General features: G+C 30.1%; 4 protein-coding genes across 5 annotated transcripts; 2 read left to right on the top strand and 2 right to left on the bottom strand.

Annotated features, from left to right (window-relative positions):
- Window positions 1-230: 230 nt before the first annotated feature.
- LOC101255172 (uncharacterized) lies at window positions 231-3,998 on the top strand. Its single transcript, XM_004251745.5, has 6 exons — window positions 231-1,180; window positions 1,258-1,478; window positions 1,811-2,030; window positions 2,646-2,731; window positions 3,044-3,135; window positions 3,216-3,998. Exons 1-6 carry the CDS (start codon window positions 1,097-1,099, stop codon window positions 3,455-3,457), a joined length of 945 nt encoding a protein of 314 aa, XP_004251793.1. The 5' UTR covers window positions 231-1,096; the 3' UTR covers window positions 3,458-3,998.
- A 2,989-nt stretch (window positions 3,999-6,987) lies between these two features.
- Window positions 6,988-8,396, bottom strand: LOC104644846 (protein EPIDERMAL PATTERNING FACTOR 1). Its single transcript, XM_010315551.4, has 2 exons — window positions 8,178-8,396; window positions 6,988-7,374 (listed from the first exon to the last, which is right to left on the bottom strand). The coding sequence occupies exons 1-2, from the start codon at window positions 8,281-8,283 to the stop codon at window positions 7,169-7,171; spliced, it is 312 nt and encodes a 103-aa protein (XP_010313853.1). The 5' UTR covers window positions 8,284-8,396; the 3' UTR covers window positions 6,988-7,168.
- A 7,056-nt stretch (window positions 8,397-15,452) lies between these two features.
- LOC101254875 (IST1 domain-containing protein) lies at window positions 15,453-17,695 on the top strand. Of its 2 annotated transcripts, NM_001346504.1 has the most exons (6): window positions 15,453-15,696; window positions 15,806-15,938; window positions 16,073-16,176; window positions 16,260-16,431; window positions 16,512-16,646; window positions 16,764-17,695. In NM_001346504.1, exons 1-6 carry the CDS (start codon window positions 15,656-15,658, stop codon window positions 17,538-17,540), a joined length of 1,362 nt encoding a protein of 453 aa, NP_001333433.1. In that variant the 5' UTR covers window positions 15,453-15,655; the 3' UTR covers window positions 17,541-17,695. The 2 variants fall into 2 exon arrangements, with proteins under 2 accessions (NP_001333433.1, XP_069147926.1); XM_069291825.1 differs by lacking the exon at window positions 16,512-16,646 and having other exon boundaries at window positions 15,474-15,696.
- A 191-nt stretch (window positions 17,696-17,886) lies between these two features.
- On the bottom strand, window positions 17,887-21,363 carry LOC101254570 (polyol/monosaccharide transporter 3). Its single transcript, NM_001329197.1, is given in 2 exon segments — window positions 17,887-19,522; window positions 20,741-21,363. Coding segments are annotated over 2 exon segments (1,560 nt in total). The 5' UTR covers window positions 20,952-21,363; the 3' UTR covers window positions 17,887-18,173.
- Window positions 21,364-23,390: the final 2,027 nt, after the last annotated feature.

The following is a 23,390-nucleotide window of genomic DNA, read 5'->3' as shown; positions in this document are numbered from 1 at the left end:
AAACAAATTAAGTGTCTATATGAAACAATTCCTCTATATCTAAAATAAGATTATGGTATTGCATATATTCTACACTTATAGGCTTCATCTTGTGTCACTATTCATTCGATAAGTAAAATAAATATTATTTTCCGAATTCAAATACTCAAAGAAGTTAAAAGTAATTTTGCTAAAAAGCATTTTTCTCTTTAATAAATCTTATATAATGTGAATTTGAAATAAGACCCTTTATTGTGAATTTAGATTAATTGAACCCTTCGAAGTTCAAACAGACGACGAACACAAATTGAAAAAAAAACACAAAAAAGAGCTAAATATTAATATCTTCTATCCTCGTGCCTTAATTATAGCCCCGCCACTCCCTCCCTCCCTCTGTCTTGTGTGTCTCTATCCACATTCTCAGCCTCTTCAACAGCTTACAAAAAATCTAGTGATCGATCATATCAATTATCAAACAACACAAATAATGGTTTTTTCCCTTTAAAGTCGATTCCTTTTCATGGAATTCTTTTGTGTTTAGCTCTTTCTTGACGTGACACTAACTTCTTCTCTCTCAAAAAGTCCAAACTTTTTCTCATAGTTTTCTTGATTCTTCATCTTTCTTAACCCCCCCCCCCCCAACCCACAACAACCCCTCTTCCTGCGGGAAACACGGGTTTTTTTTTTTTGTTGAATTTTTTGGTTAAGGGGTGTGTCATTTTCCAAAAATGAACACATTTGTGTTGAAAAGTTTGTAGCTTTATTGAATTTCAAAGAAGGGTCTTTGGTTTTCTTGAGTTTTTGAGTTTTGGGGGTTTGAAATTTTTGGCTTGTTTGTGTTCTTGATTGAGGGGTTATTTTAGAAAAAAGAGATCTGTTTCCTTTTATTTCTTTTTTAAAAGTTTTCTTGTTAGGTAAAAGGGTAATAAAATCCTGTTATTGTCTCTTCCCCTCTCTACATTTCCCTTTTTTCTTCTGTTTTGTGTTTGTTTTCTTTGTGGGGTATCCTTTTTTTTTTTTATCATCATATAGTTAGAAAGAGAGAGAGAAGCAATCAGTTTCATTTCTCTTTCTCTCTTGCTCTCTTTGTGTTTGTTCATTTTCCCCTTTGAAAACAATGGAGAAAGGCTCAATGCAATCAAATCTTGAGTCTTTTTTGGGTTCTACAACACCATTAGTTGCATCACAGTTCCTTGCCAAGGTTTGATTTTTTTTTTACCCCCTTTTCAATGAATGATCATTTTTGTAATTTTGTATGATGTGATTGTTAATTTGCAGAGTGAAATTAGAAACCTTAATAAGCTTTGGCATCCTAAAGAAAGAGAGGAAATTGAATACTTCACATTGTCTGATCTTTGGAATTGTTTTGATGAATGGAGTGCTTATGGTGCTGGAGTTCCAATCAGATTAGATTCTGGTGAAACTTTAGTTCAATATTATGTGCCTTATCTTTCAGCAATTCAAATTTTCACCAGCAGTTCATCTGTAAGCATTTTAAGGTACCATTTTGTATGTTACACTGATATGTTATTTACTTTTTAAAATTTCACATTATTTCGTTGTTGTTACTGCTGTTTAAGCTCTTGGAAAGTGGAAACAACCTCTCTATCTCTACGAATTAGGGGTAAGGTTTGTGTCTACTCTAACCTCTCTAGACCCCACTGGCTATGTTGTATGTCAAACTAATTTGGATCTTTTCTTTACTTAAAAGGTTCTAATTTTTGTAACTGATAAGTATAATTCTTGTGCAACAACTTTTGGATAGTCAAAGTTTGTGATGATGGTCCTTTTCTTCAAGTTAAACTGGTGAAATGTTGATAATTTATTATAGGGAGGAGACTGAGTCTGCGTGGGAAATGAGGGATTCTTGCAGTGATTCGTTCAGTGAAGAGAGTGAGAGTGAAAAGCTTTCGAGATCGGATGGGGGTTCATCGGAGGAAGGTTTATTTGAGCAAGATAATCAGTTACAAATGAATAATAGATTGGGTTACCTTTATTATCAATACTTTGAAAGATCTTCTCCATATGGAAGAGTACCTCTGGTGGATAAGGTATCTTGTTTGTTCAAATATACGTCATTCTTTTCTACTAGTAAAAACTTTTTTGTGATTGTTGAATATAACATTGATTCCGCTAATTCATATTCCTCTGCTTCCGACAATTTTTTTAACCCAAAATTTGTGGTATTAGCGAGTAATTCGTGTATGATAGAAGTATAAAGCTTAGTTGTATTCTTTCCAACTTGTGCTTTTACTTCCAGTTTCCGCTATTTTCTTGTTTCTTCTTTGAGCCCTTGTATTATTCCTAACACGATTTCTGATAGAATGAAAAAATGGTAATGGTTAACCGTTAATGACAGGATTCTACAAATGATCACTCCTTTTTTTGCATTTCTTATCTATTACTACTATTGCCATTTGATGGTATAAATAAAGTATCATTGATTCGATTCTGTCTGGTATTATAGTAGTTACTTACTTTTCCCTCTTTATGTATGCGCCTCTGGTATCATTAGCATTTATTCTTCCTTTCTGCATTAGAATTATCCAATGCTTTCTTACTAGAACAGATTATACTATTCCGAGCAATATAATTTGAATTTCTTAAGAATATGATGCATTATTTTGTAAGTTTTATGTGACTCTAACTATTCATTTTGCTTTCAGATTAGTAGCTTAGCTGAAAGACACCCCGGATTAATGTCATTGAGAAGCGTAGATCTTTCACCAGCTAGTTGGATGTCAGTTGCTTGGTAAAATTACTCTCTCTCTCCCTCCCTCTCTCTCTTACGATCATGGAAGTGATGATTATTCAGGTGCTTTAAATGTATAAAAACTTTCCCGATCAATGTTTTTGTATTTGGTGACATTATTATACTTTCACCTTCTTGGTGTTTGAGGGGATCTTGTTTTCCATGTGATGGATCTTTAATTGATCGTATCATTTATGTCGATGCTTTAGTTTCTTATTTGTTATAGCTTCTTTATTTGCAACCAGAAAATAACGAAAGATGGAATCAACGAAAATGGAATCACTAATAACTCTATTGATATGAAAAATACAGGTACCCGATATATCACATTCCCATGGGAAGAACCATTAAGGACTTGTCGACCTGCTTTCTCACATTCCACACCCTTTCTTCTTCTTTTCAAGGTACTAATCATTTTGTCGCCAATGTTACCTGATCGATAATATGCAGAAGATTCTTACCCTATATCACTGGGATTATGCAGATATGGACCTTGAAGATAACACAGAGAAAGGTATTAGGAAACGTAACGAAGGGGAAGCAATCCCACTTCCACCTTTCGGTTTGGGAACTTACAAGATGCAGGGTAATGTTTGGATTTCAGACAGAAGTGGGAGGGACCAAGAGAGGATGGTGTCACTATTAAGCGTGGCCGACTCTTGGCTAAAGCAATTAGGGGTCCAGCACCATGACTTTAACTACTTCTTGGGCATTCGTCATGGCTAAAAACTCCAATGATGACATACTCTTTATACCCCTCCAATAGACCGATACTGGAGTTGCCCTTTCTTGGCACCGGGGTCATGTCTTTTTTTAAGCTCGGAAGCATGAATATCCTCGAAAGAGGGTCATAGTAATGTCTTCGTTGCAAAAGCGTTAGGCTTTTTTTCTTTCGTGATCCCCTCACCTTGACTACCAAAAGGAGGTATGTAGTAACGCAGTCTCTTTAACATCAGACCTATGTGATTTCTTATGTATAGAGATTAGCTTAGTTTTGAAGGGGTAAATTTTGAGGTGAAGTGAGAGATTAGCGTGGACGCGTCGTATAACTGTGGATGAATGATCATAAAATGACTATTATTAAGACCTTCATATTGTGAGCAGTTCTTGCAAGCTTCTGCAAAAAAGCTCCTTATATTGTATGATTTTGTACAAGTTCAACTCTTTTTTTTTTGTACATTTTATGTAAATGTCTTTAGATATTACATTCCATTTAAAAGTGGAGAAACAGCTAATATGATGTAATGTTTATAAGCAATTTTTTGAACTCCTTTTCCCACCAAACTAGAATGGTTTCATATATTAAGGTGATAAAAATTAGCTTATACCTAACTTTTTGGTGAATAGGTTTCAATTGAACCATCTAGCCATAAGTTAGCTCCGCCACTTATTTAAAGTCATGATAAATAGAGTTACATAGTATTTTTATATTTGTGTAAATTAATCTAAAATAATCGAGATGTATCTAAGCTATTAACGCCGCGTTATCTCCAAAACAAGTACATGTGTTGATGATGATGACTTGAGTAATGGACTAATGTTAGTGGATGATGTTGACTTACTTGGTTGATTGCTTTTGCATTTCACATGAAGTCTAAAAATATGAGGACATATGGGTCCATTTTTTGTTGAATAAACAGCCAATGATTCTTATGTAGTTGGGAGTTCACACAGTATCACATCATATTCACAGCTAAAAAACTCATGAATTATACTAGTTATCGAAAATTTTTATAGCTAAACGATAAAATTTATTACTAATTTTATATAGTAATGAATTAGCCATGAATTATCGAAAGAAATTATTTGCTATGGAATAATTCAGTGCCAGATTGATGATGAAAAAAAAAAGATACGACTTCACCAAATTGTTGTGACAAAGAACATTGTATTTGGGGTAAAACTTATCCGCATCGAGTGTATACATCAAATCGGTACACGTATATCATGTGTTTAAATTTATAGTTCATTTTACTTAACCATAATTAATTAACATGTGTTTTACTTCATTAAATCACATAATAATGAATTTATTTTGGATGTCATATTTGAACTATATATGTTAGTGTATATAATTGTGTTTATCAAGATGCATTTTATTTTTAATGTACAACTTCGCTTGACACAAATCTAAATTTAATCGAATTCCAACTTGAATACAGAAAAGTACAACCACTAACTATAGAAAACCAAAAGTACAATCACTAACCATAAAAAATCACTCAAACCAATGATCAATAGCGAAGACGGATTCAGATTATTAAGGCATTCAAAAAATAAAAGTATAGTGCCTAAGATTTAGACTTGAAAACTCAACGTAAATTTTAAATTCCCTAAATCACAGTAAATAAACAAAATACCTTATACATACAATACAACTTTTTATTGATTGAACTCGAATAAACACCCTCGCTTCGCTTACATTTGTTGTATTCCACTTGTTCTAGTTCATTTCTTACCTAAAGAGCCACTATTATATGATGAACACTTTTATATGGTAGTGGATAAAATTGACTTAGTTGTTTGATGTTTTTTCTTTTTCCTAATTGAAAATGCCAAAAATTTTATTTGAGAACATATGATTTCACTAAATTATTGAGACAAAGAACATAACATTAACCTCTAACGTATTACCACTAACCATAATAAATATTTGAGAGCAATCACATCGACAAATAACTGAGAAGAGAGGGTTGTTCAAATAATATACGTCCTCCACCAATAGTAGATTCTTTGAACCTTGCTAAAAATCAATTTTTAGGCCATGTAACAACTAACACGTATGCATGATAAATAAATTATGTGATCCACTATGGGAATCAAATTATAAGCACTACTAAACGTGTTATGCTTAGAGGAAGACAGTTGATCATGTATTTTGTTAGATAATCGATAGAGCCTAGCTTATCGAAAAAATAAGTATATAATCAATAGAGCCTATCGAAAATAAAATTAGTTTCTAAAAAGATAATTGATAGAAGTCCTTGGTAAATTTTACATAAACATGGGCAGAAACTATGAAGTATGAAGTTTGGCTGAGACAATTTCGAGAATTACCATAATAAAAATATTTTTTAGCGGCAATAAATACTGATATTAATAAAAGGTGTTAAAAGTCTTTATCGGCATTAGTTAAGTGTTATTGGAATCAGTATCGCTGAACGTTTTAGAAACATATACAAAGAGTATTTATTGCCACTTAAAATATATATTTAGCGACAAGTAAAAATTAATTGATGCTATAATCATTTTTGATATAGTAAATAATCATTGTCCTATTTGGTTTACAATTTCTTAATTTGGTACAAGGTTTTAATCTTTTGACATATAAACCTTTTATGCTTTAGGCAAGAAAATAGACTTCGAAAGATAGAAGAGAGAGGTGAGCGAGTTATATCTCAATAACTAAGATATACAAATCACATATATACGAACACATAATCTCCTCACTCTCTCTCTCGGTTTCAATTTCAAACAAATACACATATTAGCTTTGAAACTGAAACATATATAGATACAAATATTTACGATGTATCACCTCTTAATAAATGCATAGATATACAATCCGTATCAATTGTTTTGTGATACATAAATGAAAAAAAATTGTATATAGTGACAAACTAATAATTTAAATTAAATGCTATAAAAATACTTTGATTTAATTGAGTTCTGTAGCAAAGTATTTGTCAGTCACCTCTCTCCCTCAAACTATCGCTCTTCACTCTCCCTCTCTTGTTCGCTCGTCTCTCTCGTTTTATATTATCAGAAATGTATAAATTATGTTTCTATTATTATAAAGCGAGAGAAAATTGTATATACACATGCAAATATATATATCTATTCGTTCTATACACTTATAATTACACAATATAAATATTCCCCCACCCAGTTCTTTTTTGTCTTTCTCTCTTTATACAAACACAGATTATACAAAATACAATGTATAATTTATATTTTTATAAAGCGCGAGAGAGAGCGAAATTTGATACATTAAGTTAATCACAAAATATGTCTCTTCCTTTAATTGTTCATGATGTACAAATCAATTGGAACAAACTTTGAGATTTTACGACTTATTAATTAAGTAATTAACTTATTTATGCAACATGTACTTGAGAATACACATATATTGTGGAGAAGCTTTTCCAAGATTTCGTAAGAGAATACTTAATCATATGTTTAAATACTTAATCAGAACTAATGAAATTTACTAACAAATTTAACAGATTATTGATGTATCTTGCGACTAAAAAAAATGAAAGAAGAAACTCTCATTGAGTACATATGAGAAATGATCCTACAAATTAGACCCTACACTAGGGAACTAAAGGATATTAAGAAGTACTATATGTAACATATATGATATTAGTTGGAAAATTGATAACATAACTAACATATAGTTATTTTTTTTTTTAAAAAAAACTAATGATTAATTAATTAAGGTACAGGGTATGATTTGTTATGGCACATACATTTGTAAGCAACAGGACAAGTCTCAGCTTCTTCTAATGATGAACAAACAAAACTAACCATCACTAATCTACAAGGTTTACATGATCCACATGCATGAGAACAATCTGGTAATCTTGATCCTGCTACTTGCAATGTATATGCTCTTTTTGCCATGACCATATGTCTTTCATCTAAAAAAATTAAAAAAAAAAATGAGCATCATTAGCACAAAGTTTATGTGGTAATTAAGAGAAAGCAAGAATATTACGATAACAATAATATATTCAGTGTGATCACATAAATAGAAATCGTGAAGTATGAAAAGGGTAGAGTGTAGGTGGACTTTATTAGTCATTTTTAATTATGGACATAGTAGTTTTATACTAAAATATTTGAAGACCGGTAAATGTATTACTAATAAAGGTTGAATAAAAATCTTAGAAACAAACTCTCTATTCACCTTATAAGATATTTTTCACGTTTCATGTTTTTTATAGTTAAACTATGTGAACTCTGATTAATATTTATGGATGTACTACTATTTTTTTAGTCTTATATTAATATGAGAAAAGTTGTTTAACTTATATCAGTTTGTATGAGAAGAATTGAATTTTAGTTTATGGGGCACCAATTTAATGAAAACAAAGACTTATAATTTGTGATCTTAAACATGTTATAATATTTGTGTGACTATAAAAAAATTTCATTCTAATGTAAAATGAAAGTTTAACATTTGAATTCTTTGCAAGTATAAAAAAATAACATTTTGTTTTCAATAAACTACCAAAGAAAAGTGTGTCATGTAAAATAAAATACATATTTGAATGAAAAAGTAATTATTCATCAATGAAGTTTATAAAATTGTTTGTTGATAAAGAAAACTAAAAAGTTGATTCTTCAAATATTCACAAATATATTACGATTTTCTGAAATAATAACTATCAAGTTCAGTAATCGAGAAATAAAATGGTTGGAAGAAAGAAGTTGATCATACATGAGTTAATCTTGGGAATTTGCCTTGCATTCATGACAATTGGAAGGAAAACAAGAAAAACAATGATCATAATTGCAATATACTTGAAACTCCTCATTGTATACATCCTTAATTTGTTTTTGTTTTTTCTTCTTCTTCTTAAGCTCTTTGATCACCTAATTTATTGTTTGATATTATAATGTTTTGTTGAAGGAAAAAAGAAAGAAATGAATGGATATTTAAAAGAGGTGAGAATTGAATCAAGTCACAGGCAAGAGTGAGAGATGATATAACAATAAGCTAGGTCACATGAAATAGGCACATTTACACTCATAGGGCTTGAGAACCCTGTGAATCACACTTTGACACACTTCCATTTATCAAAAAACTATTTTTAACGGTAATAGCTTACTTGTTGCTAAATATATATTTTCAGCGCCAATTAGAACTCTTTGTAAATGTCTCGAAAAGTCAATAGTGACACTGAATCCAATGAAAATTAACTAATGTCGATAAAATTTTTTACACTCTTTATTAATATATATATTTATTGTTGCCAAAAGGGTACAGTCCAAGAGATATATATTTACTCAATCGGATCACTAATAACATAATTTAGAAGGAAACTTTTTATTATTCGACTAAATTAAATTATAGTAATTGATAGTGTAATGAATTTCTTACATTATGAACGTAATTTAATATGTTATAAGCTTATTAATTCCACTTGATTACCCGGACAATGCTTTTATTAAACAAATATAGTTGTAATTATATTTTAAATGATTTGATCGTACAAATATTATGCGATTAATTCATATCTTTTTAATTAATTCTAAGGGAAAAATGAGAAATATTAATTAATATTATCTTAATTTTATAATTAATTAGACAAAGAGAATATTTCTTAATTTTTTTTTTTGTGAAGTATGGTGATTAATTTATGGTACAAAGATTTACTATGACCAAAAAAAAAATGTTGTTTTAACGTGAAAATTTGAATGGTGAATTGAAGTAGGTTTGTCAATTTTCATGGACCAGCTTTAAATGAAGAAAGCATATATTATAATAAATATTATATTGGTAAAAATTATGGTAACATGATCTCAAAGATGAAAAGTAAATATAGTAAATTTATGAGCTTAGTGTACTCAAATGTGACTGCTATAAATGTTTGTTTTTACTCACACAAAATTAAAGAAAAACTCCAAAATGTGATTTCTATTGCATGTGATGTATTTATTACTTTTATTAAATATTAGAGTATTCTTTTATGATTACTTAAATTGATAAAATGTTCATACCCCATGTGAATATTTTCACATGTTTTAACAAGTTAATTGAATTGCTTTGACACATCAAACTGAGGTTCTATATTATCTATTTAACGATAGTTTGAAGTTATATATATATATATATATATATATATATATATATATATATATATATTCGTTTTATATATGTTGTTCACTTGATTATATATAAATATTTACTTGATGTTTTAGAAAAAAAATATTACTATCTTCTATTCACTTTTAATTGTTTTGAGAGTTCAAATAAGTTAATAAGTTTTAAAAAGTTTGTTTCAGAGTAGTAGATAAATGGTAAATTATTTTAATTTTTCCTCTTGTTTATGATTTTTTTTAAAAAGCATGTAAAAGATATAAATTATACGAATATATTTATTATCTGAATGGATATGATTAAACAAATATGTTTTATATGAGAAGCTACTTACACTTACTAAGTGCACATATAAAATGTATTTCACTATTGTTACTAGCATATATATGATGCATTTTGTATATTGTATGCGTGTGAGTACACTTATTACTTGCGCGAATGTATTTCACTATTATCATGTATACATGAATATAATATATTTTGCTAAATTTTCAAAGTCAAAATACTTTTACAATTTTATAATGAAATAAAATCTCATTATTTTTTTTCATAAATATAGATGCAAATAACGTTATTAACAAAAAATTCTCTTTTAACAACACCACAAAATTCAATCTAATTAGATATTGTTTTTTTCTTTTCTTTTCTTTTTAATTTCATATTGGGCTTCATGGTGATGGAGAAGCCCAATCTATATATAATGGGCCGTAATATTTGGTTGATGTTCAGTGTATACACTTATTATTCACTTTCAAAAATATTAAAACACGTGCTTAAATTCTTCCAAAACTATGCTATGATTTAGTTTATATATTATTTTGGGATAATTCATAAGTACCCTCGTCCGAAATTTCAGAGACACTTATACTATACTAAGGTCCGATTACTCCCTGAACATATTTTATAACTAATTTTCTACCCCTTTTCGGCCTATGTGGCATTCGCTTGAAAAAAAATGTCAACACGCGCTGGACCTACAAGATAGTGTCACGTTGGCAAAAAAAAAATAGAAAATTATTTACAAAATAAGCTCAGGGGATCATAGGACCTTTGTATAGTAGTGTCTCTGAAATTTCGAGCATATATTGAGGATGTACTTGTGCATTTTTCCTGTTATTTTTCTTACTATATTGTATATTAAGCAAAATTTTATTAATCTAGTGGAATAAAAATAGGGCAACTTTCACATATAGCAAACAAAAAATTCATATTTGTATAATATAGCAAACTTTGCATAATTGCGCTCCATAGCAAACATAAAAACTGTATAATTCTCTATACATATACAAGTGTATAATTCGTTGGCCTAAATTGTATAATTCGCTGGCCTATTTCGTTGCAATTAAATAATTTGCTTTGCATATAGTTGAATCGAATTAAAATATATGTATATTGCATAATTATAAGTTTATAGCAAAAAGATATATGTTTTTCTCGCTTTATACAAAAACATAAACACAATATATAGACTTTTGTTGTATAAAGCTAGAGAAAATTGTATTTCACTACAATTGTATAATTCGCAATTGTATAATTCGTTGGCCTTTTTCTCTGCAATTTTTGAAGTAAAATGTTTGTAAATTGTATAATTAAGTGTATAACACGAAGATATACATTTTTGCATGTGTATATACAATTTTCTCTCGCTTTATACAACACAGAAACAGAATTATACACTTCTGTGTATAAAGCGAGAGAGGCGAGCGAGAATGGAGAGTGGCGAGCGAGATTCCTGGGAGAGAGACGCTGGCAATTTTTAGATAATGTTTCTTATGGAGCACAATTAAATCAAACCCTAGCTATTCTATTTAATTTAGGTTATTAATTTGCTATTTTATACGATTTTCTCATAAAAATAATACTTTGGATCCAATGTTGTCCGACGGTCATTTTTAAAAACATAAATTCAATGTTTTAGGATTTAATTAATTACATCCATTAGCTCAACTTCTAGATATATTAAATGTTTTAGTTAAATAAATTGCTTCATTTTACAATATATTAATATATTTTAGAATATAGTATAGTCTTGTTTCTTCACTTATGGAATGTCAACGAGATTTAGTTAAATAGCGACCCTATCGATGATTCTTAGGATAAATAAATATTGATGACATACATGACTAGGACCAAAACACTTTTTAACACGGTAGCTGATAATTATATTCTTATTAAAATTTTACGAAATTTTATAATTTTTTTTATTGATTTAATCAAAATATATACGAAAACAGCCGATGAACATTATAAACAAGAAAAAAAATCATATGTTGTCAGACTATTATCTTGTTGTTATAATACTTAACAACTATATCCCTTGGTTTACAATTTCGTCCAAATTAATCAAAATTATTCAATTTCTATCAAAATTACTCATTACGAATAAATTTTTAATTAAATTCGACCAACGACCATCAATTGTTTCTACTAATATTTCTTTTTAACAAACACATTCCCCAAAGTAACATTTGATTTCAAGATGACCATATGTAGTCAAATATTTTGTGCTTGAAAGAAGTTTCTTTTTTATTTCTTTTCTTATTTATTAAGTATTACTTAGTGCCCATTCTTTATATTGACTTATATGAAGTGAAAACAATTGACATTAATTACATTTTTCTTAAATTCTAACTAATCCAATAAATGTTTTGAATATGACCTTCTTGACTTTGACTACCAATTTTAATATTTGCAATACTATATCGAAATAATAACAAAAATGATCCATCATGTTTGAGTGTATGTTAATTTTTTTAAAAATAATTTTAATCTTTTAAGTTTATCGAAGATGCTAAAAATCATATGTTCAAATAGACAGTCAAGAATTTTGACTTTTGTAATTTAGATTATATCATATTAATAAGGATGGAATAACAATTAAAGTGTGATAAATATTTTTTAGAAGATCAAAACTACTCATTATTTTGTAAATTTAAAGGGCCAAAATTTATTCAAGTGATACTTATATGGGCTATTTTGAACCTACTTTTAAAACTAATGTATCATTTTTGTCATTTTCTTATACTAAAATCATTTAATTTTTCCAAACAACCAAGCCGCCTACCTAGACTAAAAAATTGGCAAGTAGAGTCAAATAAACACATTTAAAATATCATCAATAATTTAACTAAATAAATACACAATCCATCAAAGACCAATTGATTTATATAAATATATTCATAGCTAAAACTATACTCTACCACCAAAATCTCTCCATATACCAAATATTTTCCAAAGTTTAAAAAGCAGAGCAAACGTGGAATCAGAGCGCTAGCTATGACAAGTCTGGTACGAAACACCCCGTTAAGTTTTAGCAGACGGGTGGATCGATACGAACCGTTGGATCAACCACAAAACATGGAAGGTTCGATGCAAAATGATGAAGATCGTAGTCATAGTGTTCGAAGAACAATTATGAAATTAAAAAGGAGTGTAAAACAAAGAAGTAGTCCAATTATGTTGAGTTCAATTAGTTATAGAAGGGAAAGGGCAAGAAAAAGAAATATATTTTTGCAAAGCTATAAATTGGAATCTTCAAAGAATTTAAGGAAAAAGAAATTGAAGAAAATTGTTTTAAAAGTTAAATGTGCTATGATTTCTATTTTTTCTTTTATGAGGGCTCATACTATAAAATCTTGTACTAATTCTAATTCTGGTATTGGTGGTGTTTCTCCTTCTAGAGTCATAAAATGTTGTTGATTATTTTTTTATTTTTTTTAATTGTTTATTGAAATTAATAGAATATCTTCATATGTAATAGAACATTTATTTGTGTTAAAAGATAAATTATTTGTGAATGATGAATGAAATTTTTTAGGCAAACAAACATCCAATCCGATGTTGTTCAAGAATTTTAGTAGTTCAGCTAGTTGATTACTTAAATTTTTATTTTGTCGGTGAGAAATTAATTTTAATTCTTGTTTTCTTTTAAAAAGATAAAATCCATTTAATACGTGTTTCATAGTTATTGAGATATATAGGAAAGAAAAAAGCGAGAGAAGTTTGATCTCATCTTTGGCTCTATTTTCCATTCCCCTTTCCTCTTCTCATTCTTTAATTTCGGGAAATTCATGTTTTAACATTTTATAGTGATAAATTTAGAATTTGAACTATATAATTTTTCAGATTAATTGTGATATTTATGATAGAGAATAAACTAATAAGATATTGAAGATAAATATTCGTACTTGTTATTGTAACTCATAGATATAAAAATATAGCGATAATTATATTAATTACCACCAAATAACCGTCACAAAATTTGTGATGAAAGCTAATGGTGTCATATTATAGAGCATAACAACAATAAGTTATGTGTAATTCTATAAATAAAATTGTTTGACGAAGAAAATATATGTATATACAAATTTTATCCTTATTTTTAGACGAAAAAATTACGTTCGAATGTATCAAAAAGGGAATCAAATTGTGTTGGAGAATATAATTAAGGAATAATTATGATTACTATCTTATAGTTATCTGCAAAAGAAATGTATAAAAGTATAAAAGGTTATAAGAATATGACCTTTTAGTACCACTGCTTGCAATCATTATGCCTACTTCGTTATCAGTTGTTTGCCTACAAACTAATGTGATACAGTCCACTTTGTGTTATATATATATATATATTTTTTTTTTAAAAAAATACTCACCTTATTAATCGAAATACGATAAAATAAGTTAAAAAGTTTTGACGATGTTAAAAGTAAAAATGTAAAGGCACGCTATTTATTTTATTTTTTATTTATCAATAAGGGTTGTGATAGAGTGGTAAGTACTCCTTCATTCTTAATTACGCAATTTTTAATTCGAATTTCCTGACACAAAATTGTCTTTCTTAGGGAACGCTTTAACCTCCAATGCACAAATCCAAATTTAACGGGCTCTACTGTTTGATATCGAAGACTGAATGGGAAATTAAAAAAAAAATCTTATTTTTTAGAAATAAATATTGGCTTTTTTTTTTTTTAATTTCCAAAAGGGGTTTATTAAATGGTGATGAACTGTTTCTTTGACCCCCAACAGGACCACCAAAATAGACAAGAAATCAGAGCGTGCGTTTAATTAGGACATGAGCAAATGATAATGCTATAATTCAAAATAAACAAGTAAACACGCGATATGTTTTATCTAACATAATACATGTAGAGTGTCATGTAGGATGAACGCATGTTTAATTTTTTAATTTTATATAAATTTAAATATTTACTTATGCTCATACAAAGTGAAAGATCATATATATATATATATGTATTATATTTTTTTCTAAACTTCGATTATCAAATTTTTTTGTTCTTTTGTCTTGGCTAAATGTCAATCACTCTTTGAAAAGATTATCAAATTATCATTCTTTTGATTGGTTCAAAATATTAGTCATTTTCTAAACTTGAGATTGTTTTAAAATAGTTCATTTTTTAGAAAAATATTTAAAGTTATTGTTGCCACTTTTTATCCAAATTGACTCTTATTTCTTTTTAATAAATTACTGAAAATATGACATTTTAAGCAAAATAGAGGATAATTTAGATGTACTTTTTTTCAAATCGTAATGTCAATAAGTATCAAATAATTCGATTCACCATAGTTTAGAGTTAAAGACTTACAATTTAAAAATTAACCTAATATTGTTATCTCCGTAATTTATGCTTAACAAACATACAATTTTTTTTATTATTATTATTATCATTATTATTATTATTTTGGATAAGTGAAATGAGTTGTGGGGATTAACGAACGTGATAAAAAATTAATGGGATAATGGTTATGACTTATGAGTATAGTGGAGTAGTAGTTAATAAAGCTGCTTTTAATATTTTTCGTTAATTTCATCTTTTTACCTTTTTTTTCCCCTTAAACTAAACTTTATATAAAAATACAAACTTTATTACTAGTGGTTCAGTTCATATATTCTTCAACCAAAAATATTTACTTTCTCTTTTAGCTAAAAAAGTAAAAACACACATGCTCTTTCATCTTTTCCATTTTCATCATTCACTTGACACAATAATTCTCTAACAATAAATAGTTCACTCGTGTCGATCAATTTATCGCTACGTATTAAGGTTACCTGTTGTATCGTACATATTTTTGTTAACATGTTTGATGTAATTTTTGGATGGAGAAAAGCTACTAAATGGTACGTACAATTTCAATTTTCACTTCATTATAATTCTTCTTTTTAATGAATTTATACTACTAGACAGAGCGTCTGTCTAACGTAATTACTAATTTATTTTTTCTGGCAGTAAGAATTTGATTAAAAGAGTTAAATGCCGGCTTAAACTGTTGAAGAACAAGAGAAGTTGCATTGTTAAGCAATTGAAAGATGATTTAGGGCAACTACTTAGACATGGACATTACCAAATTGTCTTTGATAGGGTACGTATATCGAAAATTTTATATTTCTAACAACGTTCTGATAGAAATGTACATCTAAAAAATTCACGTGTTGTTAGTAGATATATGGATTATTAGTCCATGTAACAAGTTGAATTTTTATTTTTTATTTTCAGGTTGATCAACTATTTATGGATGACAATATGTTGGTAGTATATGATTTATTGGAGAATTTTTGTGAATTTATCCTCATTAATCTTCCATATATACGTAGACACAAGTAAGGAATTAATATATGTACAAGTAGTTACTGTAGTTATCTTTTAGGTGATCTGATACTTGTCGATCTTTGTTTTGATTCAGAGATTGTCCAAATGACATCAATGAAGCAGTGTCAAGTCTCGTATTTGCATCTACGAGACTTGGCAATTTACCAGAGCTTCCTACGATAAGGAAGCTCTTCGTACAACGTTATGGGAAGAAATTCGAAACATCTGCACTTGAATTACTTCCTGGAAATCTTGTGAACCATCAGGTTTGTCCACAATTTACTATAATGAGTTAGTTGAGGTTGTAACTTTTTGTAAGTTTTGTTGTTCTTTTAATATATAACAGATAAAACAGAACTTGTGTATAAAGTCTGTTTCAAATGAAGTGAAATATAAATTAGTGGATGAAATAGCAAGGATTTGCTTTCAAAAAGGACCTTTACTTCTTGAATACAGAAATGAATCACAACATCAACAACAGGTAATTTTGTTAGGCTGTTTACGAATTCGATAGCTTTAGTGTTAACGTTTTCTACCTGAACTATCAGTAATTGTTTATCATAATACACGCACAAAAAGTGATACTTGAGATGTGTAGGTGATTGGTAACAAGAGAAGAGAAATGAGATTGAAGAATTCCAACATCGCGACAGAAGCACATATTGTATCGATTGATTGTTCATCTGCAACTGATGAAACTTCTACGGATTATTTATCAGCAATCGAGCAAACTTCTATAGGTTCAGTTCATTGTTTGAGGAACAATGAGCAGGAAAGAATATCAAATCCTGTTCGATGTAGTGATTATTCGTCTCAATGTACAATTTCTAGTCCTAAGCTTGTAATGAAAAGAGAGTTTTGGAGAACCAATGGCTTTATATCTGGACAAACGACAGATCAATTAGCTTATAAGGACGACGTTGAGGAGTTTGAGTCTATTCTAAGCAAAGACTTAAACTTTCAAGATCAGAGGCTTTTCATGTTCAGAGGACCTCTCTTTCCCTTAATGTTAAAGATGGATACTGATCATATCAATGTGAGTATTTCCCCTCTGAAAAAGACGAGACTTATCGCTATGAAGGATGCATCATTCATGACGGATGATTTGGAGGGTTGTTCGTTTACATTCTCATCATCAGCACCAGCAATAACTCGCGGACAACTTTATACGAGGACAAGGACTATGCCAGTTGAAAGGCCTAATGATAACCTCGCGGACAACTTTCTTCGATCAAATTCTTTTCCAGTAATTCACAAGCCTAGTGAAGAATCGTCGTTGAAAAGCTATGTCCATCCTAAGCTCCCGGATTACGATGAAATTGCAGCTATGTTCAAGGCTCTCAAGAAAGAAAAACTGCAAAAGAAAAAATGCTAGCAGAAAGGAATGTATGTGTGTATTTGTTTGTTGAGTGTATCTTTCCTTTTACTTGTTATACAAAATTCGTTAGATTTATGCATGAAATTACATTTCCCAACTGTAAACATTCTCGAATTTTCTGAGTGAAAATAAGCTAACGTTTGACCATGAAATTTTTATTTGAAATATCTTTCCTGTGTAGTTTGTGGGCTATCACATTAGAGCGAACTTTCTCGTTTAATTCCACACTGAAGGCCTTATGGGACATGAACAGAGGATTCCCTGTTTTATTTTGTAGGGATTGAACTATCATCTGTTTGTTACTATGCTTGGATGCAGCAATTGTCACTACAAAGATAAATCATTTACAGCCAAAGAAGTAGCCCTCTTCATTTCATTTAGCCAATAAAACAATATATATTTCGAAAAATGTTCAACATGGATTCTTTCGATAAATAAGAGGTTACATATCCTGTCTCAACCTTCGATATTTGTATCTGTTTCACTATAAGTAATCGATGTATGGTGTGATCTCTGTGGCTTCTCTTGTAGTGGCACTTGCAGATAGCCACTCCAAAACTTCACCACTCAAATGAATAATGATTCAATTCAATCAGTGTGTTTAACATGTAATCAACAAGGACTTTTGTATCACTTCTGCACTAGATGTTCAACATCTTCAAGTTGCACTTCACCTCCTTGAAATGTGTATTCATCCTGGAACAACAACTCTATCTGCTCCAACGATTTGCCTTTCGTTTCTGGAACGTGTTTATACACGAATGCAACAGACAGTGCGGAGATTACTGAAAAGATTAGGAAGGTTCCACCAACTGTTATTGCACGGGAAACAGAGAGAAAAGACATCGCGACCAGCCCACTGCACATTCTATTACCTACTGCTCCGAGCCCTGATGCTTGAGCTCGAAGTCGTAAGGGAAAGATTTCTGATGTTAAAACCCAACAGACAGGTCCAATCCCCACTGAGAAGAATGCTACGTTCCCACAAACGAATAGTATGGCTAGCGCGATGCTGATTGATCCTTCTTTCATTAAAAGTAGAGTGATCCCCACACCTAACAAACATGTAGTCATACCAATTGTGCTCACATAGAGCAGTGGCTTTCGTCCGACTTTGTCAATGAGAATGATGGCTATTAATATAAATGCTGTCTTGCTGACTCCCACAGCAACTGTAGCAGCCAGAAGCTTTGATTCATCCTCAATACCAGCTGCTTTAAAAATTGTGGGACTGTAGTAAACAGTTGCATCAATTCCGGTAATCTGTTGGAAACATTGAATTCCAATACCTGTGATCAGCATCCTACGTAGAGCAGGAGAGGGGCTTAACAATTCACGCCAGACAGGTTTGTCTGTGTCTGCGGTTCCAGCAGCTTGTTGTATCTCGGCTAGTCTCTCCTCAACTTCCGAATCATTTTCATTTGTTTTCATAAGAACCAACCTTGCTTCTTCTACTCGGTTCTGCAAAACCAACCACCTTGGTGACTCCGGGATGATGAAGAGAGCTACTCCAATAAAGACTGAAGGAAGAATTCCAACAGCAAGCATTACCCGCCAGCTTATATGTGCTGAAAGACCGGAGAATGCATAATTTGATACATAGCCAAGTAAAATGCCTAGATTGATAAAAATCTCAGGAAATGATGTGAGTGAGCCTCTAGCAATAGTTGGTGATATCTCAGCTATATAGACGGGTGCAATCATGACGCCAAAGCCTATGCCAACACCAGCTAAAATCCTTCCTACCATTAGTATTTCGAACGAAGGAGCAATAGTCATTACAGCTGCACCTATTTGAAAAATAACAGCAGCGAACCCCATCGTCCACTTTCTACCAATCGCATCTGATGTTCTTCCACCAGCTAAGCTACCTATAAGTGAAATTATGCTCAAAACACCGACAAGAACTTCTTGTTGAACTTCTGTAATTTTCAAATCTTGTTGAATGAATAAGATTGCTCCACTCATGACACCTACATCTGCAAATTGAAAACATAAGCATTGAAATCAAACCTCAACTTGTCAATAAACTTTATAAAGAAACAGCGACCAGCGTGCAGCTACATGAATTGATGAATACATTCGAAAGCATTTCTTTGTACCCCAGAATCCCCACCCTGGATTTATTTTCGGCTACTCTGAAACTGGGTAAAGACGTATTCAAAATGAACTATAATGTACTATATCACTTGTACTACACGTATTTAGTAAAAGTTAGATGAGAATTCTCACACTTTCTCTTGAATTCCAGTAGATAAAGCAGGTTATTTCTCCACTAATAACAAACTAGAACTTGCAGAAACTGGACTATTAGTTAAACATTTCCCTGATTGAATCCATAAAAGTAAAGAATACATTATTAATGCAATTAAGCTCCATCCATTTGTACTTCTCCTTGCTGCGTTGTGCTAGAGAAGATAACAACATTGTTGTTACTTGCTAACGAATTGCTCCCCGTGCTTCTCAAAGTGTATAGGATCTTCAAGTATCTACTTTAGTTGATCTGTCTAGCAAGTTGCGGACTTTTTTAGACATGACAGGTCTGCAATGCCTAGTCTAAGAATTTGTTATGATCCATGTATTCATTGAGGGAAGTCACTTGCTTTTGTTCTAGAGTTCATTTTATCGACTCGTAATGAAGGGAGTCCTTCCTTCCTATGACAAGTTTTGATGTAAGGTTTTATACATCCCCTATATGTACGGAATGATTTCTCATTTGGTCACACAACTAAAAGTCAGAAAAGATCAACCCCAATATGTGATTAGATGTAATGAATCAATCAAAATATCATCACTTAAAACTCCAAGATTGAAACCATATTGTTACACAAAAAAAATATCAGTTCTCTCACTGCCCAAAAGATTGTTTGGCTTCAATCTTGAATCACATACATTTTCTCCAGAGACAAGCATTCACATTTGCTAAATTTACTGCATATATAATCACCACTACTCTAGATTAATATTCGTTCTGTCGCAATTTACGTAACACACACATTCCTTTTTAGTTTCAAAATCTAGTACAAACTAGTATATCACAAGTCAAAGCTCAAAACACAAATCTTGAAAAAAAAGTCAATCTTTAGGAATAAGAACATCTCACAGCAAGTATCAATACACATACACTCCTAATACTTTGATTTCATAATTCATGAAGCAAAGAACAACAGACATGTAAAAACTGTAATAAGATTTACCATAACCAAGGAGGACATTGTTAAGTGAAGCAAAAACAGCACAACCAAAAACATATTTTCTAGTACTCTTCTTCCTCTTTTCCAACTGATACTGATCATCATCATCTGTAAACACAGAATCCATTCTTTTATACTTGTTCTTGCTCCCCAATGGAAAATCTGACATACCCATTTCCCCATGTCCATTTTCCTGGACACCTGTCATACCCATCTACCCAAAAAATCCAATCTTTAACTGAAAAAAAACAGCAACTTAGAAGGTATTAACAGATGTTTTGACCCAAAAATCCAATCTTATGAAAACAGAAACTATGAAGGTATTAACAGATATTTTGACCCAAAAATCCAATCTTTAACTGAAAAAACAGCAACTTTGAAGGTTTAACAGATACTTTGACCCTAAAAATCCAATCTTTAACAGCAAGATTGGATTTTGGGAGTTGGGTTCAGTTACAAAATCAAGATCTAGAAATTAAAAAAAAAAAAAAGGAAACAAGACAAGTGGGACAATTTTTATTTGTCTTTAGAGTGAAATTCTTACATTGCCTTGACCAATGACCATCTAACTTTTAAAAATTAAAGAATTTGGAACTTTCAATGATATACAATACAGCGCAAGACTTGGCAAATTTTGTGCACATTTCAGGTTGGTAAATCAATTCAAGTAAGTCTACTCAATGGAAGTTTCTTTGAAGCTATTATCACCTCTGAGTCTATACATGTTTATTTCTTTACCGTAAACGTGATGTAAAAAGATATAATACATAAACACAATTCTTAACTGACATCAACTAACAACTATAACTTAAGTTTGGGTCTAGAAATATTTTAAATCATAAACTTCAAAAATTTTAAAGCTTCTTTCTTAAATTTTATCAATTCAAATAATGTCATATAAATAAAAATGAAAAAAAGTAATAAATGAAATAATATATATTTACTATTATTATATAACTATTAATTATCATAAGTCATCTCATTTATTAGGAAATAAATAATAATACTTAATGAAAATAATAAAATACATATCTCTTACATTTTGATTAAATGAGTGAAAGTAAAATATTTACTTTTACATAGTAAAGTAAACCAATTAAATGAATGGAGTAGTATATTGATTTTGTAATAATATTCTCATTCACTTTTTTTCCATTATTATCAAAGCTATACTTTTGCGTAATACTTTAATGTACTTTGCCTTTTTATATGCATTGTGATCTAAAATTTTGCTCTTTCTTTTCTTTTTCTTTCCAATTTCAACACTCCTCTTTTGGCATGATGTGGATGTTTTTAACTTATATGTTATTTGCATTTCAATTGAAGTTAATATGTATAATTAAAAGATCAATAGGATATAATTTTTTGTAATTAACGTAATGGATATTTGTATAATATAATATAAAAGTTTTTACGAAATATAAATGAATTAGAAATGTTAATTGAAAATATTTTATCATGTGTTCAGCTAAGGATGAACATTTAGGCCGTTCATATTACTAGGCACTAGCGGTGATAAATTCAATTTAGATTTTTTGGATTTCAAGAAATTGAAATCCAAACCGATTCAAATAAGTAATTAGGATTGGATTATACTCTTATGTGAGCCGTTTTTACAATAGTAAGAGTATATATGAGCTACTTTCATAACGAGAGACATATCAACTCCAAATAACAAAGTTGAGGGGTATATCAGATCATTTTCCCTTTCGTATATTCATTTTTGAGCCTATAAGTTTAGTTTTTTCTTCTTTCAAAAATGAACATTAACTCTAATAAAATATTCTTGTCAAATTACCTAATAATATTTAAGCTATGAAATCATCGTCAAGAAATGGGGATCGCAGAAAAAATACATATTTTTATTGTGTTTGGGCATCTCTATCCTTACTTTTTTCACTTTCAGTAGAATCAGAGAAAAAAAATTCAATAACTATATATGGATTTCACTAAAAGATATATAAATATAAAATAATTTTGACTCAGTATATATAGTGCGATTTTTTGTCAAAAGGGTTCAAATGATCTCTTTGCACTTACTCTTGCAAATAACTTGGTGGTGATAAAGTAAATACACAAATTTAAAATTTGACTGGTCAAGAATTAACTTCAAATATATTGAAATTCCAGAAATTTATATCTTAACTGCAAACATGGCGTGCACCTTAACTTCAATTCGAAATAGTTTCCAAAAAAAGAATTGATTTTTTGGTGGCCTTAATGGTGTAGACTGTAGTTTCAAAAATCATTAGTCCAAAGGGAACTTTAACATACTATAGTAATGCTCTATCAGTTTCAGCTATATATATACTTATATTTCTGTTCAACACAATCATTAATGTTATCAAACATATAATGATTGAAATTTTTTTTATGCAATTTTACTAGCCCGCGTAAATAACTTGTCAAGGCTTGAAACTCACAACGTTACACGTTCAATAACCATTTCATGCAAAAAGATGTTGTTTCAATTTTCTATCAAATTACTGTTGAGTATGTAGCAAAAGAATTGATGGAAAATAGAGGAAAGGAGAGGAATTTGAAAAGTCCTCTTATGCTTTAATGAAAAGGCATTTGTCCCTCATCGTGCCGTCATCTCTCGGCTTCGGCAATCGATCAAGAGATTATTTTTTGTACAAAGTTTGTTTTAATT

The sequence above is a fragment of the Solanum lycopersicum genome, chromosome 12 (assembly GCF_036512215.1).
Source record: "Solanum lycopersicum chromosome 12, SLM_r2.1".
Classification (NCBI taxonomy): domain Eukaryota; kingdom Viridiplantae; phylum Streptophyta; class Magnoliopsida; order Solanales; family Solanaceae; genus Solanum; species Solanum lycopersicum.
The sequence above is the reverse complement of the archived record's forward strand: the minus strand, read 5'-3'. Positions and strand labels throughout refer to the sequence as shown.

Excerpts from the sequence above, each read along its gene's own strand:
- LOC101255172 (XM_004251745.5), top strand. The coding sequence starts at position 1,097 with ATGGAGAAAGGCTCAATGCAATCAAATCTTGAGTCTTTTTTGGGTTCT. Across the intron at positions 1,181-1,257 it reads CATCACAGTTCCTTGCCAAG|AGTGAAATTAGAAACCTTAA; the intron begins GTTTGATTTTTT and ends GTTAATTTGCAG. Across the intron at positions 1,479-1,810 it reads TCATCTGTAAGCATTTTAAG|GGAGGAGACTGAGTCTGCGT; the intron begins GTACCATTTTGT and ends AATTTATTATAG.
- LOC104644846 (XM_010315551.4), bottom strand. The coding sequence starts at position 8,283 with ATGTATACAATGAGGAGTTTCAAGTATATTGCAATTATGATCATTGTT. Across the intron at positions 7,375-8,177 it reads AATTCCCAAGATTAACTCAT|ATGAAAGACATATGGTCATG; the intron begins GTATGATCAACT and ends TAATTTTTTTAG.
- LOC101254875 (NM_001346504.1), top strand. The coding sequence starts at position 15,656 with ATGTTTGATGTAATTTTTGGATGGAGAAAAGCTACTAAATG. Across the intron at positions 16,177-16,259 it reads CCATATATACGTAGACACAA|AGATTGTCCAAATGACATCA; the intron begins GTAAGGAATTAA and ends GTTTTGATTCAG. Across the intron at positions 16,647-16,763 it reads AATCACAACATCAACAACAG|GTGATTGGTAACAAGAGAAG; the intron begins GTAATTTTGTTA and ends TGAGATGTGTAG.